The 21,453-nt window shown below is 38.2% G+C and overlaps 1 protein-coding gene across 2 annotated transcripts in view; it reads right to left on the reverse strand.

The window, feature by feature from the left end:
- Positions 1-21,453, reverse strand: part of LOC126480852 (pyruvate dehydrogenase phosphatase regulatory subunit, mitochondrial) — an 85,290-nt gene that overhangs the window by 3,844 nt on the left and 59,993 nt on the right. For both annotated transcript variants that reach the window (XM_050104214.1, XM_050104216.1), the window contains 5 exons: positions 14,065-14,213; positions 12,751-12,958; positions 11,288-11,377; positions 10,762-10,941; positions 10,325-10,525 (listed from right to left, as the gene is read on the reverse strand). In XM_050104214.1, the coding sequence (XP_049960171.1) occupies positions 10,325-10,525; positions 10,762-10,941; positions 11,288-11,377; positions 12,751-12,958; positions 14,065-14,213 (828 nt within the window). The remainder of the gene's footprint in view (positions 1-10,324; positions 10,526-10,761; positions 10,942-11,287; positions 11,378-12,750; positions 12,959-14,064; positions 14,214-21,453) is intronic.

Genomic DNA, 21,453 nt, shown 5'->3' on the forward strand with positions numbered 1-21,453 from the left:
TATTTCACATTGCTATGCGTAGTTACTCCTATCGGCATGACAGTGTCCACCAAGCACACTGCTAATGCTGATTTCAGCATTGTCCTTCCTGCTCATCTGCATTAACTTACATCATCACACCATCCAGAAATTTTGAATAACTCAGCTTGTATCCTCTTACAGTCACTCAACAACCCATACACCACAGTGTCATCAGCAAACAGCCACAGATTGCTACTCACCTGTTTGTCGTGTCATTTATGCATATAGAGAATAAAAACAATCCTTTCAATCTTGCCTGTGGCACTCCCCACAATATCCTTGTCTCTGTTGAACACTCGTCATTGAGGACAATGTATTGGGTTCTATTACTTAAGAAGTCTTCAGACACTCATATATCTCAGAAACTAATCCATGCTTCAGTCATATCATCATCAACAGTCTACAGTAGGGCATTGTGTCAAATGCTTTCTGGAAATCTAGAAATACGGAATCTGCCTCTCGCCCTTCATCCATGGTTCACAGGATATCAGTGAGAAAAGGGCAAGCTGAGTTTTGCACAAGCAACACTCTCTTAAATGCCTGTTGATTTATAGGTGGAGGCTTTTCTGTCTCTTCTTCTTCTTGGTGCCATACACTTGTAACGCGTCAGCTGCTCACAGGTGGCGTTTCCTTGCTTCTTGAACCAGCTCTTCAAAGTTGTTGATTGTTGATGCCAGTCCATGTCTTGATATTCCGTGACTGTGACCGCTTCCTTCTACGTGGTGGGTGTTTTCCTTCTATTCTGCCTTCTAGAATTAATTGCAGAAGTTCATATTTCTTTCCTCTCATAATGTGCCCCAGGTAAGTTGTGTTTCTTCTTTTAATTGTCCCCATTAGTTCTCTATCCACTCCGACTCTACGCAGTGCTTCAGCATTGCTCACTTTCTCAAGTCATGGTATTTTTAGTAATCAGCGCAAGAACCACATTTCTGTTGCTTCTAATCTCTTTACAGAAGCTGCTTTAATTGACCAAGTTTCAACTCCATAGAGTGGGACAAGGATAATATAACATTGTACCACCCATATTCTCAGATGGAGCAGCATGTCTGTGAATTTCAACACATTTCATAGCTTTCGGAACATTTCTTTGGCAATGTCACAGTGAATCTAAATTACCACATCACAATCAAGTTTCGAGTTTATCACAGATCCTAGATACTTAAATTTGGTTACTTTCTTGATTTTACTACCATTAATGAATAGGGACTCATCTCAAGGAAATTTATTTCACTCAGACTCAGAATGTGTTCAAGAATACTGCAGCAAACCGATGTTAAAGATACTGGTCTGTAATTATGTGGATCTGTTCTTTTACCCTTCTTAACTAATAGAGTCACCTAGGCTTTATCCACTCACTTGGGACTTTGGGCTATAGTGGGATGATGGACTTCCATTTTCATGCATCAGCCAGTTCAGATTTTTTGCATTTCTGTGATGTTCTTCCATGAGTCAAACAAACCTGTGACCATTTGTATTGCCCTTCTTTGTAAACAATCAATATCCCCCGTTAGTCAGGTTGGGTTCCACACTCATGAGTTCTACGATGGGTCACATGAGTATTTTGTAAGCAGTCTACTTTGTAAACAAACTGCATTTTTTCAGTATCCTATCAAGGAAATAATTTTACTATCTGTTTTACCTTTGATGGGACCTATGTGATAATTCCAGTTCTTACCCACACAAACTATCACACCTACAGGGGTGGACAAAAACCAAGGAAACACTAAAATCGCACCTCATACGGTGCAGGAAAACCATGGACATTCAAAACAGCTTCCAATCATCTCAGTATGGATAAATAAGGTCCTGTATGGTTTTCAAGTTAATCTTATACCATTCTCCCTCCAAAACAGTGGCAAATTCACGTAAAAATAATGGAGATCGATAGCAGTCACAAATTCTTCTCTCCAAAATAGACCACAGATGCTCAATAATATTGAGATCTGGAGACTCTGATGCTCAGGGGAGATGCAATAATCAATCCTCGTGCTCACAAAACCAGTCCTGGTTGATGCAAGGTATGTGAATAAGGGCCTTCTCATCTCGGAACACCGCATCACCATTGGAGAACAAACATTGAATCATGGGATGTAGCTGATCAGCCAAAATGGTTACATTATCCTTTGTAACAAAGTGCCCTTGAAAGTAACCATAGGGCCCATGGAATATGTAATATCTACGACTATATTTTATTCAGAACGACAGCATTGTACATGGAATTTGAGCAAACATTCTCATGATCTTAATAAAAAAGGACTTCATCAATACTAAAACAATATTAAATAATTATTTAATTTTCTGTGAAACCTATATCTCAAGACAATACTCATAAGATAATGGAAATCTTCATCTTTTGTTATCTATGATTCTTCTAGAATAATTCTTGTTCGAACTGTTGTAATGATCAGATGTGATTGAGGTCTTGTAGCACTGAGATCAGTAAAAGACTGTATTATGTTGTTAAGTAATGTTTCAAAAGTACAGTTTCTGTGTCATTGAGATCAATGTGTGTGTTTGAATTTTTATTTTAATATGATAGTCGTCCTATATAAATGTTAAGTTTTCTGTTCAGCTACAATGGAGCGCATCCATTAGAGCGGACATCACGTATCTTTGTGGGTGGTGGGGGAATTCTGCGCAGTGGAGTGGTGGGAGCCAGCTGCCAGCAGCGGCAGTGTAGCTACACTATACGTTACCGCTCCATTCGACTGTCAGCTACTGGCCACCACACATTGAAGTACGCGTGCATTCAGGAAAGGTGACAAACGCAATAATATCTATACGTCTTTGTGAAAAAGGCATTGTCATCGAATCGTTTGCCTTTAAAATATGGAGTTGTATAAAATGTGTAAAAATAAGAAAGCTACAAACATTGGTAACAATAATAGACAGACTTGCATTGTTTATTGTGTCTGTCGATCAACACAAGAATACCATGTTGACTAATTTGAAAAAACTGCTGTGCATGTATTTATCTTCCCTATTCTAACTCAGAAAATACAATCTTCTTGTGCTGTTTGAAAAATAAAATTTGAAAAGTAGAAGAAACCTCGTGAAAAAATGTATACCTACTGATACTCAAACGATTTTTATAATACACATAAAATGTTTTGCAATACGTGTGAGTACTGGGAAAAATCACAGCACGTAAAGGAGTATTTCTGTCTCCCTTTTGAGCCCAGAGAATATGTTCACCCTGTGATGGCTTGGCATCTGTAGTCAAATTATTTATTTGGATTGCAGAGGAAATAGTCAAACATGTGAAATTTTTACATGCCAGTTTTTTTACGTGACCTAAGCAAATGCCTGAGGCAGTCTACATGTAGAGCATCTTTTCGGTACATAGCTGAAAGAATCATATTTCAGAAAATATAAAAAGAGTCTGTCGTACATTAAAAATCGTTATTAAAAAAAATCAAAGGCATTTTCTGTTTCTAGACACCTCACTTACAACAAATAACTTATAGTTGTTGATATTGTGTCTATTGTACATAGTTATTGTCATACATAATATAAAACAAGTTTCCACATGCTGTTTGTTGGGACTAATTTTCGGGAAAGCAAGAACAATTACTTTTCCTAAAATGAAGTCAACAGTTCGACTAGCATAAATACGATCAAAATTTTACAAATTTTGATAGATAATTCAATAAGAAAATCGACTAGTTTAATCACTGAAGACAAGCTTTAAACAAAGCCCACATCGAAATTGCATAAGAAGCTAATATCTTTTTATAATTACTTTACCGGCCAGGCAAACCTAGACTCAAGTTACATAACGTAGGCTTATGACATATGTTTAAATGCTTACCACAGCATTGCAATACTGTCACAGATAACCCAAAAAATCTGTCTTCATCTTCGCTATCTGATAAAGATGAATCTGAATTGTGAAGATTAATTATGAAAAGCTCCGTCACAGAGTCTCTGTCGATTTCCTTTTTAAAATCTTCTTCCTGGAGTGTTTCCGAATGTCTGACGCAGTTTGCCCATGCATATATGTTTACGTTGTCCACTGCTTCATGTATGAGTCTTGCCACGTCAGCAGTTCAGAAGGTGCTGTTTCTTTCTGAGATGTGGGCTTTAACTTGCGTCCGTACCAGCTCAATAGGATTGTAGTGGCAGTGATATGGTGGTAACCTGATTACTCGCTGATGATGCTGTCTTGCCAGTTCATCTATCTCGTAAGTGCAGTATTTAGTCTTATATGCGTTTACGAGCATGAGTAACTCTGCCCTGGTCTGTGACACTGTGTGAGGAATTCCATTAGACAGTAACCATAAAATTATTTCATCCTTCCTGGTATTTGAAGTAGGAGCCTTATTCACCTGTACAGAGTGCACATTTGCGTTGTCCATGACAATACCAGAATTCTCTGCCATGTATGGAAGTAGCTGTTGCACAAACCACCGCTTGAAGACAGCATAGGTCATTTCAGAGTCATAGTCATCTGATTCCTTCATCTTCGATGCTTTAAATATTAATTTACTCTCTGGTATGAAGCCTGTCTCTGCAGAACCGGCGTGAAGCACAATAAGGTGTCTCCCTTTTCCCACAGGAACCTTCAGGCCACCAACATCGTCACTTGTTTTCCAGCACATTGGTCTTGAATGGTTCTGGTGAACATACGTTTCATTGAGATAATATAAATGCATGATTTTCTGGGTTGTTTTATCTCGTGCATTTCTCTCAAGAACGCAGTTCTTGCTACTACAGTGTCACTTCTCTCTAAGAGCAGTTTTCTTCCGTCATTATTCTTTCTGTATTTAAAGCCCATCTCCCTTAATATTCTGAGCATGATAGTATTTCTGCCTTTGAAACATTTGGCCTGTTTCATGTAGGAATATAATTTATCTGCTGTAGGATATTCACCTTGGCTATACATGTTGAATAGTTTGTGCGCTGTAACACATTCTTGCTGAAATCGTCAAGCTCACTTACGAATTTATTTCGATTTCAGCAACTTACCAGGTGATTTAAAAATAGGTGATTCGTTCTCTTCAGTAGATGTTTTGGCTTCACTGGCAATCTGTTCTACAGTTCTCAAACCAATACAACACACCTCAGCTGTTCGTTCTTGGGGGCAACGCTTTTTTGTCAGCTGTGGCTGCCGCTTCCAGCTCCCATCTATAGACCTCATACACACGAAATATTATTTCTCCAGCCTGCCTGTGTAATACTGGGTGAGATTTGCTGTCACCATTCATATTACTACAATGCCCTGCAGTAACTTCTGAAAAACCACCGCACACAATGCTAAAACCAGCTGTAAACTTGCTCCGCACAGAACAACATTAAGTCAGGTGCTCACTATGGCTGACTGACTCCTATTGGTCGGCAGACCACATGACTTCCATGCTACTGCGCATCCAGTCCTCACCCGCCAAGTTACATGACGCCCACTCTAGCACTATTGATCTACAGCACGGATTATTGGTAAAATGCTGAATAATGAGTGATTAACATGGAGAAATACTTTTAAATGTTAATGCATGTAGTTACGGTATAGAAAAGATTTAATATATGTTATTTGTTGAGAGTCAAACAATGCCTGAACCAGATTCGATAAATGATTGTCTTATATTAGCCACCATCTTAGTGAAATATTGCACCGGCAGTTTTAAATCAAACTACTAAGGACACATGAATCTTGATGGCCAATTTTCGCAATAATAATTGTGTATTGGTGGCCCAGAACCGTCTCAGAAATCATAAATTCAACTTAGATTATGAATAATCTTTAAATATGGTCCAAACACCATTTTATGTGACAAAATTGTTCTCTAATAATGTATAAACCCTGATTATTTTGTAAGAACTTTTAGGAAATATTTTTTGACAGGAGGGAATGCATTAGCGATGTGCGCATGTGGTATTCTGTGTAAAAATAGTTCATTTTGTTTAAGGAAAAGTGTTTCCATCTTGAATAATAGTTCGCTAAATTGTGTGAGATCACACTTGTGAAAAAATTGTGTGCCATTTACACTGCATGACAGACAACATTGGTACACGTTCCTAGGTGGAGATTTCTTTAACAGGATAACTATCTTTAGCCAGGAGAGGCAGTGATCAAATGACACCTCATGTTACACTAATAATAAGTAATTGGTTTTGTTGTAGTCTTGCCCACGATTTGTAAAATACTGCAGTCCTAACTGCACACCACAAATACTACAATATGGCTGCCCAAATCATCACTAAACACCCACTATATTTCACTCCTGGGCTGCCAGCTCCAGAAGTTGGAAAAGTCTGAAACAAGACTCGTTCGAATGAAAGACTTTCTTCCATTGCTCCATAGTCCAGCTTTTAGGCTTCAACACCATGTTTTCCTGACACAGTAATTTGCATTACCAACGTGTGATTTTGGAATTCTAACTTGCCCTGCGATTCCCACCTTATGCAGCTTGTTTCATGTTGTTTTGATGCTGACACAGTTCACGAGTGCGACATTCAATTCTATAATTACTTTTGCAGCCTTTGCCCTCTTCTGTTTCTTTACAATCTTTTTCAATGATCATCTGTAATGATCCCGAAACACACACACCCACATTCGTCCATGTTATGACTTATGGATTATGTCCCCCCCTTTCCTTGTATGTGATAGAAATCCTTGATATGGCACCTGTTGAAACGTGAAACACTTCAGCTCCCTCAGTTATGAAAACACCCACCATACGAACACCAACAATTTGCCCATGCTCAAATTCACTTAGCTCTGACATAGAGGACACACATCTACACAGAACTCTTTTCTGACCATGATTGACACATGCAACATGTTGAGAACATTACACAAGTGCCGTTCATGGTCAAATGCAGCCTGCAGACTTGGCTAGCATCTGCATTTATGTTCAAGCATGTGTTTCTCATATGTTCCCCTATTTTTGTCCACCTCTGTATGTATTTGAATGAACTGACCAATTCCAGCTGCAACACACTGATATTGTATTTGTAGGAAACTATGGTTTTGCATTTTGTGAAGTGCATAGTTATACATTTCTCTATATTTTTTGGTTAATATTTAACTAAAGCTAACTGTATCATCTGCAAAAAGTATTAAGTCGCTATTAATTTCATATAGAACATTAGAGGAGCATCCCAACACAGTTCCCAGGAGCATTCCTGAAGTTCCTACATCTGTCAATGACTATCCATCCAAGTTAACATGCCATCCAAGTTAACATGCTGCATCCTCCCTATCAAGAAATCCTCAATACAGTCACAAATTTTGCTTGATACTCCCTATGATGGTACTTTCATTAATAAGTGTTGGTGTGGTACAAAGACAAATTTTTTAGAGGTCAAGAAGCCCTGTGTGTATTTGCTTGATTCATGGATATAAAAAAAGTGCAATTTGGGTTTTGCAATATGTTGTTTACAGACTCCATGCTGGTTGGCAGAGAGGAGGTCAGTTTCTCCGAGACACCTCATTACGTTTGAACTCAAGATTATTTTCTAAGATTCTACAACAGAGGGATGTCAACGATACTGAATGGTAGTTTTGTGGCTCACTTCCTAATATCTGTATTACTCAGATTTGCAGTGGTGCAAGAATTAAACTGAGTTGATACTGTTGGATCTTTCTTTTTAAAAGAATGTTTGAAAAGTTCAATATTTGCATTTAATTACACTCCTGGAAATTGAAATAAGAACACCGTGAATTCATTGTCCCAGGAAGGGGAAACTTTATTGACACATTCCTGGGGTCAGATAAATCACATGATCACACTGACAGAACCACAGGCACATAGACACAGGCAACAGAGCATGCACAATGTCGGCACTAGTACAGTGTATATCCACCTTTCGCAGCAATGCAGGCTGCTATTCTCCCATGGAGACGATCGTAGAGATGCTGGATGTAGTCCTGTGGAACGGCTTGCCATGCCATTTCCACCTGGCACCTCAGTTGGACCAGCGTTCGTGCTGGACGTGCAGACCGCGTGAGACGACGCTTCATCCAGTCCCAAACATGCTCAATGGGGGACAGATCCGGAGATCTTGCTGGCCAGGGTAGTTGACTTACACCTTCTAGAGCACGTTGGGTGGCACGGGATACATGCGGACGTGCATTGTCCTGTTGGAACAGCAAGTTCCCTTGCCGGTCTAGGAATGGTAGAACGATGGGTTCGATGACGGTTTGGATGTACCGTGCACTATTCAGTGTCCCCTGGACGATCACCAGTGGTGTACGGCCAGTGTAGGAGATCGCTCCCCACACCATGATGCCGGGTGTTGGCCCTGTGTGCCTCGGTCGTATGCAGTCCTGATTGTGGCGCTCACCTGCACGGCGCCAAACACGCATACGACCATCATTGGCACCAAGGCAGAAGCGACTCTCATCGCTGAAGACGACACGTCTCCATTCGTCCCTCCATTCACGCCTGTCGCGACACCACTGGAGGCGGGCTGCACGATGTTGGGGCGTGAGCGGAAGACGGCCTAACGGTGTGCGGGACCGTAGCCCAGCTTCATGGAGACGGTTGCGAATGGTCCTCGCCGATACCCCAGGAGCAACAGTGTCCCTAATTTGCTGGGAAGTGGCGGTGCGGTCCCCTACGGCACTGCGTAGGATCCTACGGTCTTGGCGTGCATCCGTGCGTCGCTGCGGTCCGGTCCCAGGTCGACGGGCACGTGCACCTTCCACCGACCACTGGCGACAACATCGATGTACTGTGGAGACCTCACGCCCCACGTGTTTAGCAATTCGGCGGTACGTCCACCCGGCCTCCCGCATGCCCACTATACGCCCTCGCTCAAAGTCCGTCAACTGCACATACGGTTCACGTCCACGCTGTCGCGGCATGCTACCAGTGTTAAAGACTGCGATGGAGCTCCGTATGCCACGGCAAACTGGCTGACACTGACGGCGGCGGTGCACAAATGCTGCGTAGCTAGCGCCATTCGACGGCCAACACCGCGGTTCATGGTGTGTCCGCTGTGCCGTGCGTGTGATCATTGCTTGTACAGCCCTCTCGCAGTGTCCGTAGCAAGTATGGTGGGTCTGACACATCGGTGTCAATGTGTTCTTTTTTCCATTTCCAGGAGTGTATTTAAATGACAACATACTGCACCACTTATGTTTTTTCACACTTAGTATGATGCGTTTCAGGAGTCTACTCCCATTTTTAAGAGCTTTGGGTGTTTACATTATTACTGCATGTGATGACTGTGTTTGTGTTGGTAAGTTTCTATTGCCCTATAGTTTTGTTGTGGTTGTAGAGTACTGTGTCTCTGTCATTACTCATAAATTTGCACACACAAGTACACAAAGAAAACTGTGTGAGAGATGGTTTGCAAATGTGTGACTTTCTGCTTAATAGGAGGCACAATACTTTAAAATAATAGAAAGACAACTATAGGGCAAAAGAGGCATAACAACACATTTCCTACTCTGAATTTTGGTTCCTGTGTATCCATGAATGTCTGGACATTAACTTTGGTTCCACTGTCAGTCTTACCACATGGAAAGAATTTCTTCACATTTTGTAGAAGTCTTTGCAGCTATACTCTGCTACAGAAGTTGTCAGAGGCTTGATTAACTAGTCTTTTAAACTTGAGGCGAAGTTTATCTACATGGTCCTGCCCAAAGCTAAATTATTCACATTCCTATCTCTGTCTAGTTTACAGGCCATGTAAACCTTTGTTCATTTTAGTTACCCTCTAAAGTTTGGTAAGGGGTCAGGTGTATTTGTTGTCATTAGATCTAATATTATATTTCCATCATTAGTGCACTTCTGAACTACCTGTCCTAAGTAGTTTTTAGATAAAGCATTTAGTACTATATTGCAGGATATCTTGTTGTTTATCTGTAACTATCGAAATATGTATTTAAATATCCTACTCTATTAAGTTAAGTGGTTAACGGATGAATACATGACAAATTATACTCTGTTAGTTCCTGTATTTCATCAACATTCACTTAAAGTGCCTGATGAGTAAAGCTGACCCAAAGAATGAGCATCTGGTAAGTCTCAGGGCCATCTGAATATTGTAAAATGCTCTGGACATTTTTCTTTAAGCACTGGAGATCATTTTTGGAAGCATTGATCCTCTGTTAGCCACTAGCACTACAAAAGTGGACTTTGGTACCTTCTCTCTTTCACATGACTTATCCTCCTGGTGTTTGACTGTGCAGAAGTTTTATATTTGTGTGCAAGGTACAAAACATCAGTATAAGCTGGTCATGTAAATTTCAGTATAAAACAATATATGAGCTGAGAAAATTACTTTGATTTTGCACAGAATACAGGTGCATTCAGAAATCACTTTCTGGATGATCGCTGTGTATCATACTGACCTGTTTCTTGAAGGTAAAGCCATAACCTGTAGTTGTAGTTGCACCGACATAGCGACCATTCCTAAGAATTGGCTCCCCTCCCCAAGGCCAGTAATCAACTTCATGGTCATGGTCTTGCAGGAGCAACTGCACATACATTCGCTTTACTCCTTCTTCTCTTTGTTTTAAAAGAGCATCTCGGCCTATGAAATCCAGGTCTTTCTGTTAATTAGAAAAAATTGATTATAAGCTTTAAATTATAACTCCAGTACAATCACCTGACTAACATTTCTAACTTGAATCAAAACAAAATTGGTGTCAGTACCATACTCAAGGCTTGATACTTTTCACGGTGTAGCCTAACTTTTGAAGTAGATTTGAGTGTGCTTTTTGCATATATGCAACTGGATATGAACAAGAAATGCAGATTCAGAAGACAAGCAAAATAAAAAACTCACATTAAACTTAACACGCCAAGAGCGACCACATTCTAGTGGAGTTGTAGTTGTGTCCAGATCTTGCCCCCAAAATGCATAAAATCTTTCTACTCGGATAGCTCTCATTGCATAATATCCAGCATGTTTTATTCCAAATTCTTTACCAACTTCCATCAGTCTTGTATAAACATGAAGAGCATACTGTTGAAAAATAATACAAACAGTACAGTGTTAATAAAAAGAAAAGAAACTTAAAATAAAAACAAAAATTAGACAGTGGTCACAATTGTTTACATATTTACTGGTTTAATATCATTTGCTTGAGATACTCATGAGTCTTGGTGTTATTGAAGGCAGTATTTAGTAAATGTTAAAAGCTAAAAGAAGAATAGCATGAACAATTATAATAATCCTCCCAAAGAGAATTTATTTGTTTAATATGTTTTTTCTACTAATCAACACATGGTGAGGAATGAGTTATATCATATTTATCCAGACCACTTTAGACAACCTTCTCTATGAGTCATGAATAACTAATATACATTACCTCATTTGGTATGTAAAGCACATAACCAAGTTCTCCAGTATGTGTCAAGTTCATTGCTCGAATACCATTTGCCAGCCCAACATCAAGTTCCTGTGGGGAAAGATGCTAATTAATGAACAATGAACAAGCATATTCTTTGAAATTGAAACAGCCATTATCAATAAAAACAATTCAGTAAAGTTTTTCATTTCCACCTATGTTGCATTATTAGGAGATAACCATAGCTCATCTACATCTACAAACACGCACTGCAAACTACTGTGGAATGCATCACAGGGATGTTTAGCACTGTAACACATATTAGGTTTTCTTCTAATATCAATCACATATGGAGCACAGAAAAATAACTGCTTAAATGCCTCTCTATGCCCAGTAATTAGACCAATATTGATGCCCTGGTCCCTTTGGTCAAAGGCTTCTGTCCAGTCACTCACTGACTAGTCTGAGATGGCACTAGAAGAAAGCAAGAACAAAGCAGAAGTTTTAAGTTTCACATTTAAGAAATCATTCGCACAGGAGGATCATACAAACACCATCATTTGACTGTTGTACTGCCTCCCACATGGAGGGCATAAAAATACGCATCCCTTGCACACAGAAGCAACTGAAAGAGTATTAAACAAATAAGTCACCAAGTTCAGAAAATAGTGGCAACTTCAAGCTTTGATTTTATGTGTGAGGCAGTGAAACTGGAAGCTTTGATTTTATGTGTGAAGCATGCTTGAAAAGCACAGTTGGTGGTGCACTGTGCACAAATGACAAGGATCTAGGTTCAAACCCATGCAACTTATACTTTCAACTCAATACAAATGGTCATTGTGGCTTACAATCTACCAAAAAGTAAAAATATTGTATCCACAGAAGAATTCATTTGAGTTAGCTATATTTTCCTAACATACACAAAAAAAATTCTGTCTTAGTACCTGATTTACAAGTCAGCTTTAATAAATCAGTGCTCTGATAGCACACAGCATATGCATAACTTTAGCATTTATGCAGAAAAGTTTGAGTTACTGGTTGTTTTTTTATCACCAGATTTGAAAACATAAAAAATACCACTAACTTCTATTTCCAAATTAAGACTGTATAACACAAGATGACATTGAACATTCTCTATGAGAATATCACTAAATGTAAAGTTAAATTTTTTGCTTTCGTTTAACCATCTAATGATATGAGACCTGACCAGAAAATTTAAATATAGCAATGAATGTAATGTAATCAAGTTTTGCCAACATTCTTCAAAATATTACTTCTTTTTCTTTTCCTAGGAGTAAATGCATAATTCCAATTAACTGTGTTTCAATCTGTATTCTCATTTTTAGGAAGAATACGGTGATCAGTCCTCCTTTAGGCACCACACATGTGGCTAATGGAAATGGAATGCAACTTACGAAATGCCAAATAACCTTTCTTTAAAACTAAGATCTGTACTGCATAACTACAATGTAATGTGCACTTACCTTGAATGTGAAGAAGGGGAATGACTTAGGGTTTAGATCAGAATCTGTTAGTAGAGAAAGCAGTTGTTTGGTGAAAGGTCCCATTATACAGATTGCAGTGTACATTGATGTAACATCAGACATCATAACAGAACCGTCAGAGGGCAGGTGTCGTTTTATCCAAGACTTGCATCTAGTTTGTTGGATTGTCGGAGCAATCATCATGTAACTACAAATTTAAAAGTATATACATATTTTTAAATTCTTGTGACTGGAACCCAATGAAAATAAAATGCATACTTACATGGCAAAACAATTCTTTTGTTATAAGCATTGCGTCTTTAAACTTACATTCATTGTGTTAATTAACAAGTTATTTTTAATATAACCACTGTCTAATATCCCACTGCACAAATCAAAGACAACTTTGTTTCAATTTTTTCACATGTGGTCAAGATTGTAAATTTAATTTGTAGCAATTGCAGCAGCTTCCACCATTAACACTTTCTTAGTAAGATGTGAATACATAATTCACATGTCTGTGTCGCATAAGGACATAGACAAATTTCAGGAGAAATGAGAGAAGGGGAAGGGTTATAGGACATGAAAAGAAGAGCATTACAGTCAATGACAAACATTCTATTTCAGTAAAATGACTGCTTAAACAACTACCAAAACACAAAATTAAACAGCAAAAGCAGTTCTTCCCTAATATTTTCTTTTCAGTTTTTTAAAAGCAGTTTTTCCCCATGAAGCCTTATTGAATTTATATCTTGAAAATCTCTGTGGAAATAATTCTGTAGCTGTTTGTTACTCAAAGAGAAATATCACAAAGAACTTTTCTGCCACTGAGAATGAATGGAAGTCTGAGCAGATTACCATCCTCCGTTTTAATCAAAAAAATTTTATTGTCTACACAATACCTGTACATGACCCTATATATCCTAGTAAATACATTTGTTACAAAAAATGCTTTTTTTTACACTGATGATGACTGACAGCCATTTGAAATTAGACTGAAATAAATTCACTGAATGTGAGTAACAACTAAGAGACTACGGTACAAAGATGCAGACAATACGACATACAGAAGTCTGGATCAGTCCAGGAGGCATGCACTGATAGCCTAATGGCAAGGCTCATGATAAATGGGAAATCCTGGTCTGAGTCCTAGCCCGGCACAAATTTTCAAATGTCAGAAACAGGTATACCATCTGTACATAAATCGGCTGACACAAAGTTATTCGCATTCAGTGAATTTATTTCAACCTAGCTAATTGTTTAAAAGCCTAGGGCACAGTTTTTCTTTGGTGTGGGATTTTGTGGTCCACTTACTGATTCTCGGCCAGTCTTGCTAAGCTGCAATCATTTTCATAGCCTCCACGTTGATTCTGCATCCCAGTGTGAATAATGCCACCAATAGAAATGTCCACATCATTTGAACACAAATACTGTAAAGCATCCACCACCTCTGTTCCTTTGGACTGCAATACAAAAGGAATCTTGTAAGACACACTGTAAAAAATGTGAATCTGAATTAAACATACGAACCTTTTAAAAACATAAGTACATATTTTATAAAGGAGTGTAATAATTCAACAACATAATTATTGTGCCTCTTTTAAAATAAGTGATACCAGAAGATCCCAACGGTCCTACCTAACATGGAAGAATGACTTTATTTTACAGATAAAATTACGAATTAAGGACAGGTAATTTTGAAATCAGCAGCTGTTTTGCTTGGTTTTCAAATTTCACATGAAACTGAATGAGACATTAACAAATCACAACACAGTTTTTTGTCTATACGTTTTCCTGTATACTTGGAAAACAGTCACCAAGTGTACGGCAGTGAATACTTTAGATCTTATCATATATTAATTAATGGTTCTTCTTTTCACTTACGTGCAGACTGCAGAGAGAATAATTGTTTGTAAGTTGATAAGCCCATTTTAAGTATCCTAATCTTAACAACTGGTACAAAAAAATGTGTAGAAAGCTGAATGATTTTGCTGAATTTCTCACTGAGAACATGGTATTGATATTTTGTAAGCAGACTGTTGAGTGATACTTGGCGTCTTTGTTCATGTGTCTGCCAAGTCAGGTTTTTCAGCTTTTCTATAAGTTATTATTTATTCCAATATTTTTAAATGACTGGCAACTCTGTCAGGCCAAGCTCATATGTATATCATAAATGGAAGCAGTATCTAATAAAAGTGTGTGTGTGTTTCGTAAGTAATCCCTTTGATAAAGCATTCTGTTATATCCTTCTTATACATGGAAACACTCTCCTTTCATTACCCACAAGTGTGAACACTAAATTATATATTATATAAATCATATTTCATGGAGGATTGGAGTGAGCTGTGTTGTGGAAAGAAGTCAACAGTGTACATTTTATTGTGTAATACAATGAAATAGCTTAGCTTTATAGTATTACATTGCTAATATTAATTGTACAATGAAAAGTTCAGGTTGGAATATAAACAGTTGTGAAAAAAATATATTGCTGTTCACCACAAAAATGACTACTCATGATAAAGATGATATGTTGAGTTGCAGACAAACACAATGAAACATGTCATATGTACCGTAAGTAGCAAACTATCCTTTGCATAATTGTTAATATACCTACACACAGGGTGCTCTAAAATTCACCTTACAAACTTCCAGGGTTTGTAGAGGGGTCTGAATAGACGATATTTTGAATTGGAGCCCTGGTATGGAAATGAACCATTTCTGTGGTACAACCATTTGAAAATGTGTTGGTAATGTGACCACTTTCACAAGTAATTTATTAGATATGGCCAAGTACTTCATTTGTTTTACAATTCCATTCACTGATGACCAAAGAAACAAATAGGAAACTGCATCAGTTTTCATAAACACTGTTGTTCTGATCCACTACAAGTAAGCTGGCAACCACCAAGCTCAGTGCATACATTGTACCTATGAATGATGGGGTACAGACACAGTACCATACCCGGTGAATCTCCAACTGTCTCACATTGACCACAAGTCATGCCACCTGATCTTCTTCTGTCTCTACAGGAGTCTTGTAAACCAAAATGTTCATTTGACCCCAGAGGAAAAATTCCAATGGAGTCATACCCTGTGGTCATGGAGGCCATGAGACTGGATCACCTTGTCCTACCAATCTGTGTCCAAATTGATGGTCCAGATGTTCCTGAACATGATGTGAAAAGTGAGTGGATGCTGTCACATTGCTCTAACACTCACAAACAAATGAATGAGGCTTGAACTAGATCAGAGAGGTAAGACAGACACCAGATGACATTAGCTGATCTGATGTTATCACCCACCGATCCCACAATGGCTACTCCATTGCATACCTAACTAGCAAACATGTTGTCAGATGGCTGTAGGATAGAAATGGTGTATTTCCAGATGTACGTTCCAGTTCAAAGATTGTCTTCTCAGTCTGCCCAAAAGTTCTAGAACTTTGTAAAGAGAATTTTAGAGCACCATGCATAATCTAATGCATTAATTCTAGGTGATCCTGTAAAGATAATTTTCAGTGGAGTAGGAGCTGGCCTGTAGAATATTCTTTAATTAATTTTTGAACTCCCACATGACATCTAATATGCTCTGGCAGGTAGCTGAATACATGTTTACCCATGTTTTACTCCTTTCTACACTAATGTTTAATTATACTAATGTTTAATTCATGTAGTCTTTTCAGATATTTTTTTGTTCCTAGTATTATTATAATCACACTTTGTACTACTTTTTGAGGAAAGAGAAGTATTGGTAACAAAAAAGGACATTAATGTATATAACTGTATGTTAAGCAACCAGTTGCATAAAAGAAATTTAAGTTCTTTACCTGAAGAAGGGTATTAAATGCTCAAAACTGGAAAAAAAATTAAATTTATTTTCTGCAACTGGTTGCTTATTATTTCATTATATATGATTACAGATTCTTAGGATAGATAAAATACTAAAATTAATGAATGTATTGTGAAATAGTTGTCATAATACAAATTTCAGAAGAGGTCTCTGTTGCATGTACTAGAACTAATACCACATAAAAATCTCTCAAGACGCTTTTTCATTCTGAAACTTTTAGCCATGTAATAATACAATGAATGTTTCACAGCTGGTATTTACTTCTGCTAAAATTTATGGACTGAGGGATCATTTCAATGCAGAATATAATTCAGTAACATTTCATTCCTATAAATTCAAGGCCTCTGTAGCTTTCTACCGCCACTGTTTAATCACTGATGACGTCCCCCCACAGGTGGTAACAAACCTTCTGGGAGTAGTAAGTTTTTATAGAACTTAATCCCTGTAAGTTATTTTCCTCCCTCCCCCCTTCCCCCAACCAAAAAATTATATTATTCATTAGTTAATGAAAATATGTAGAATAAACTTACTTCTTCAGTTTTAAATTTGCTATAACTATAATCATGCATACTGTAAATGTACAGGGTGTCCATAATAGTTAGGCGAGCTCATCTGCCACTGCAAGGTCGCACCATATTAGATGGGAGAAATTGGTTTCGAATTGTTCTACGGTCAAAAACCGCATAAAAAGTGAAATGGTGTCAGTTTTTAATTTTTCTGGGGAAAAAACTTCATAAAAAGCAAAATGACATTGGTTTCTAATTTTTGCAAGAATGACGAAAGACATGTTCAATACAATGGCCACCGTTTTCTTCCCAAGTTGAAATAGAGAAATAGCATGTTCCACAACACACTGGAGTGTACTGGAGGGTGTCACATTTGGAGTTTATTACGCAATGTGTGCCTTCAATTCAGCTGTGTTCAAAACTGGTGCACTGAACATAACATCTTTTAGATAACCACACAGCCAGAAGCCACACAGATTAAGATCAAGTGATTTGGATTGCCAGACTGTAGGAAAATGATGGCTGATAATCTAGCATTTCTGAAATGCCTCTGCAGCAGCACTTTACTGGTTGTGCAATGTGCGAAGGAGTATCATCATCACATTTACCACTGATGGTACAGATAACAGGACGTGCAGGACTCATCTCCTCGAAAAAAAAATGAGACCCTACAATGAAAGATGCCATTAACCTGCACCACATGATCACCTTTACAGAATGAAGTGGTATCAGTTGAGGTGTGTTTGTATTGACATGTTTCTGGAGACAGAAATGAGCTTTATCTGTCTGCAGAATGTTCCATGGCCATTCATTGCCCACTTCCATGTGAGCAAGAAATTTTAGAGCAAATGTTTGTGTTACTGGCAGGTCAGCAGAAAGAAATTACTGAACATGGATGATTTTGTACGGATAGCAATGCAGGATGTTTCACAGGAGCCACGTCCAACATTTTCAGCCCTGACCAACATTCAGCCAATTGCTCATGCACTGCATGTACACACACCACCACAACTCCTCCGCAATGGTGTGGCCACACCTTCGACAGATGTCGGATCAACTACTTTCCTCCCTCTGTCACATTGCACTTCAAAAGAACCTGTCTTATCAAATTTTGTAATCAGTTTCTCCAGACCCTTAGCAGGTATTGCACCAATGCCTTTATTCATGCCCTTGAGTGTCTGGAAGTTCTTACGAATGGTGCACGATCTGTCTAGGAGACAGTCATGTTGGGCATCTCAGATGCAATCTGAGAAACAGCCATGTGCAGTGCATCTGATGGTGTGCATATTCTTATAATTATTTTTTTTGTTCCATGACATTTCCCAATGCATCAATAATATGCTGTTCAAATTTGACATCTTTCTGAGCAGTGGTTCACTTTCTACAGTATTTTGAAACTGGAGCTTTAATTGTGGACACCCTTCAGTTGAGCTACAGTGCTTCATTACTTCTAGGGTACTGTATTCCCAATTCAGGTTGTTACTGACAGCAATCTGGAAAACTGAGTATTATCCACTCTTTGTATTTCATTATTTGAACAGACTGTGGTCATAGCTTCTGGAGTTCTATGAATACAACTGAACAAAATTTAATGATAATCCATTTGCTTAAAGTAACCTCACACATTCTTATTCCAGATATTAATTTGTGTCACATATCAGAATTTTGACTCACTGATATTTCAATTAATTGGCACTATATTTTTAGTGATATGCACAGCTGTACATTCCTCGACATCAATGGTTGACTAGAAACTTCATTCTGCCTTACATTACTGGTGTGATGCTGAGCTTTGCACTATATATTGCAACAGCATCAGAAAACACTTTATTTTAAATAACTGCAGACTTTGAAAATGATCTGAAGCTACTGCAGTTATTATCTACCATGTCATTAATAAGCAAACAATAACACTAGTGCCACTAGGACTCTTCTCTAAGGCTCGTTTTATCATCTTAATTAGACAAATAGTTTATCATCACTTTTACATGTAATTCACTGAAGCTAGTTCAGTTCCGAAATAAGAAGTCAATACCTGTTCACTATTACTTTCAGTAGCCACTGGGATCTAAAGTGTACGAAAAATTCTCAAATTTGGACACCAGTAACAAACTGTTCTCAGTGCTAACAGACAAAAAATCAAGTCTCCAATTAAGTCTACATAATCTTATTGATACTCTAACTGTTTGAAGAAACTGCAGATATTTTCTGCTACTAGCATGTATACTGTCAGTGCCACTAGCATGTATATTTCTAGATCCAGTGCTGTGACACAGTGTTCAAAAAGTTATAGTGATTTCAACAGTATTCTGCTAAAGAAAACACATCATCTTATATTCCATTTGCCAATTGAGTCACTTACAGTGATAAGAGAAATAAATGCTATTTTATGAGGCTGTTATGTTTTGATAAAAAAGGTAAATCAGCCATCAATCTGACAATTGACTTGAACATCACAATGCTTCACTCAGCTTGGCCCTACCTTTGACCTTGGCCTGCCTTTGACCTTTGCAGTAACACTTACGCAGCCATTAAAGGGGACCTCCACTGTGCTGTGCAGCTTGCCATTTCACACACAGAAGATGCTAAAAGAGTGCTGTTTCAGAGGCATGACTCACTCCAAAGTGAAGTGTTTCACTTTGCTACTACCCCTTTCAGCAGTAACTGTATTTGCTATTGAGCTCTTTCTTTCAGAATAATGTAAAATAAAAGGTAGCAAATGTAAAAATTAGAAATAATTGGGGTAAGATGATTACTGCTCTGGTGAGACTGTATGCTCTTAGCCAATTAGGTGCGCAAGCAGCCTCTTACCAGAAGCATTCAGATGCAGAACATGTCATGAGTTATGTTATATTTTTATAACGTGTAAAGATATGCCATGATGATTACCAGTAAGACACTGGAGCTAATTTTTAAAATACTAAAAGCAACACGAGAGAAGCGTAACATAATTACCAATTAAAACATTATATCAAAATAATAATAGCTGTTGTGCAAGCCAGTTGATCACATTAATCTCTGACTTTTTGTAGCTAACTTGTTTCATTTGCATGCATCTGTGCAGGAATCTGATTTACACGGTGACTGTAAATAAAGTTCCAGTTCCAAAACAATGTAAAAAAAGAACCACTGCTCAGAATGATGTCAAATTTGAATGCAATATTATCAAAAAAGTGGAAAATGTTAAGAAAACAAATAATATGTAATAAAACTTTTACTAGTAGATAATACTATTAGCATCATAATGTCAATGGACTTGGCAGAAATGACAGATGAAACGCAATATGACAGCTATGGTGTGAGTTGCACATTAAACCAACCATACTGTGTAATGGGCATGACTGCACAAGTTTTAAATTCAACAGGTGTAACACTGTTCGTTAGGTAAGGCAATCCACCGTGACAATGTCATATAACACCGTACGGGAAAAACTGATTTTTAATTGCCCTGAGGCCAAAAATTGCATTAAAAGCAACAATGACATGGGTTTTTAATTGATGTGAGATGGGCACAAGACATATTCAGTGCGCCGTCCACCATTTTCTGCCACAAGCTGAAATCGAGAAATATCATGTTCCTCAACAGATCTGAGTGTGTCAGGGGTCATGTTCAGAATGTGTAGCACAATGTGCCCTTCAGTTCAGCTACATTTCTAACCAGAGCACTGAACACAAGCATTTTTTTCAGATAGTCCCACAGCCAAAAGTCACAAGGATTAAGATCACGTGATCTGGATGGCCAAGATGTAGGAAATGATGGCTGATAATTCTAGCATTTCCAAACTGCGTCTGCAGCAACTGCTACAATGGCTGTGCAATGTGTGGAGGATCTCTGTCTTGCAAAAAAAATGATCCTATCCACACATCAATGCTGTTGAAGGGTTGGAATTACATTGGTGTGCAAATGGTTCTCATAGCACTTACCCGTGGCAATACAGGTAACAGGACCAGTAGACACATCCCCTTAAAAAAAATATGGATCTACGATAAGCAATGGCTTCAACCTGCACTACACAGTTATCTTTGCAGAATGAAGTCGTACCAGTTGATATGTGAGTGGATTTTCTGTTGCACATATTCTGAAATTCTGTGTATTGACTTTTCTTTAGAAATGGAAATGGGCTTCATCTGTCCACAGTGTGTTCCATGTCATTCATTGCCCACTTCCATGCAAGCAAGAAATTCTAGAGCAAACATTTGTTTTACTAACAGGTCAGCATGAAGCAGCTTCTGAAAATGGGTAATTTTGTATGGACTGAAATGCAGGATGTTTCAAAGAATTTTATGTGCCATGTTCATAGGCATGTGCAAAGTTCAGGCAATTCCCTGCATGTTTGCACATTACTGC

The sequence above is a fragment of the Schistocerca serialis genome, chromosome 5, assembly GCF_023864345.2.
Source record: "Schistocerca serialis cubense isolate TAMUIC-IGC-003099 chromosome 5, iqSchSeri2.2, whole genome shotgun sequence".
Classification (NCBI taxonomy): Eukaryota; Metazoa; Arthropoda; class Insecta; order Orthoptera; family Acrididae; genus Schistocerca; species Schistocerca serialis.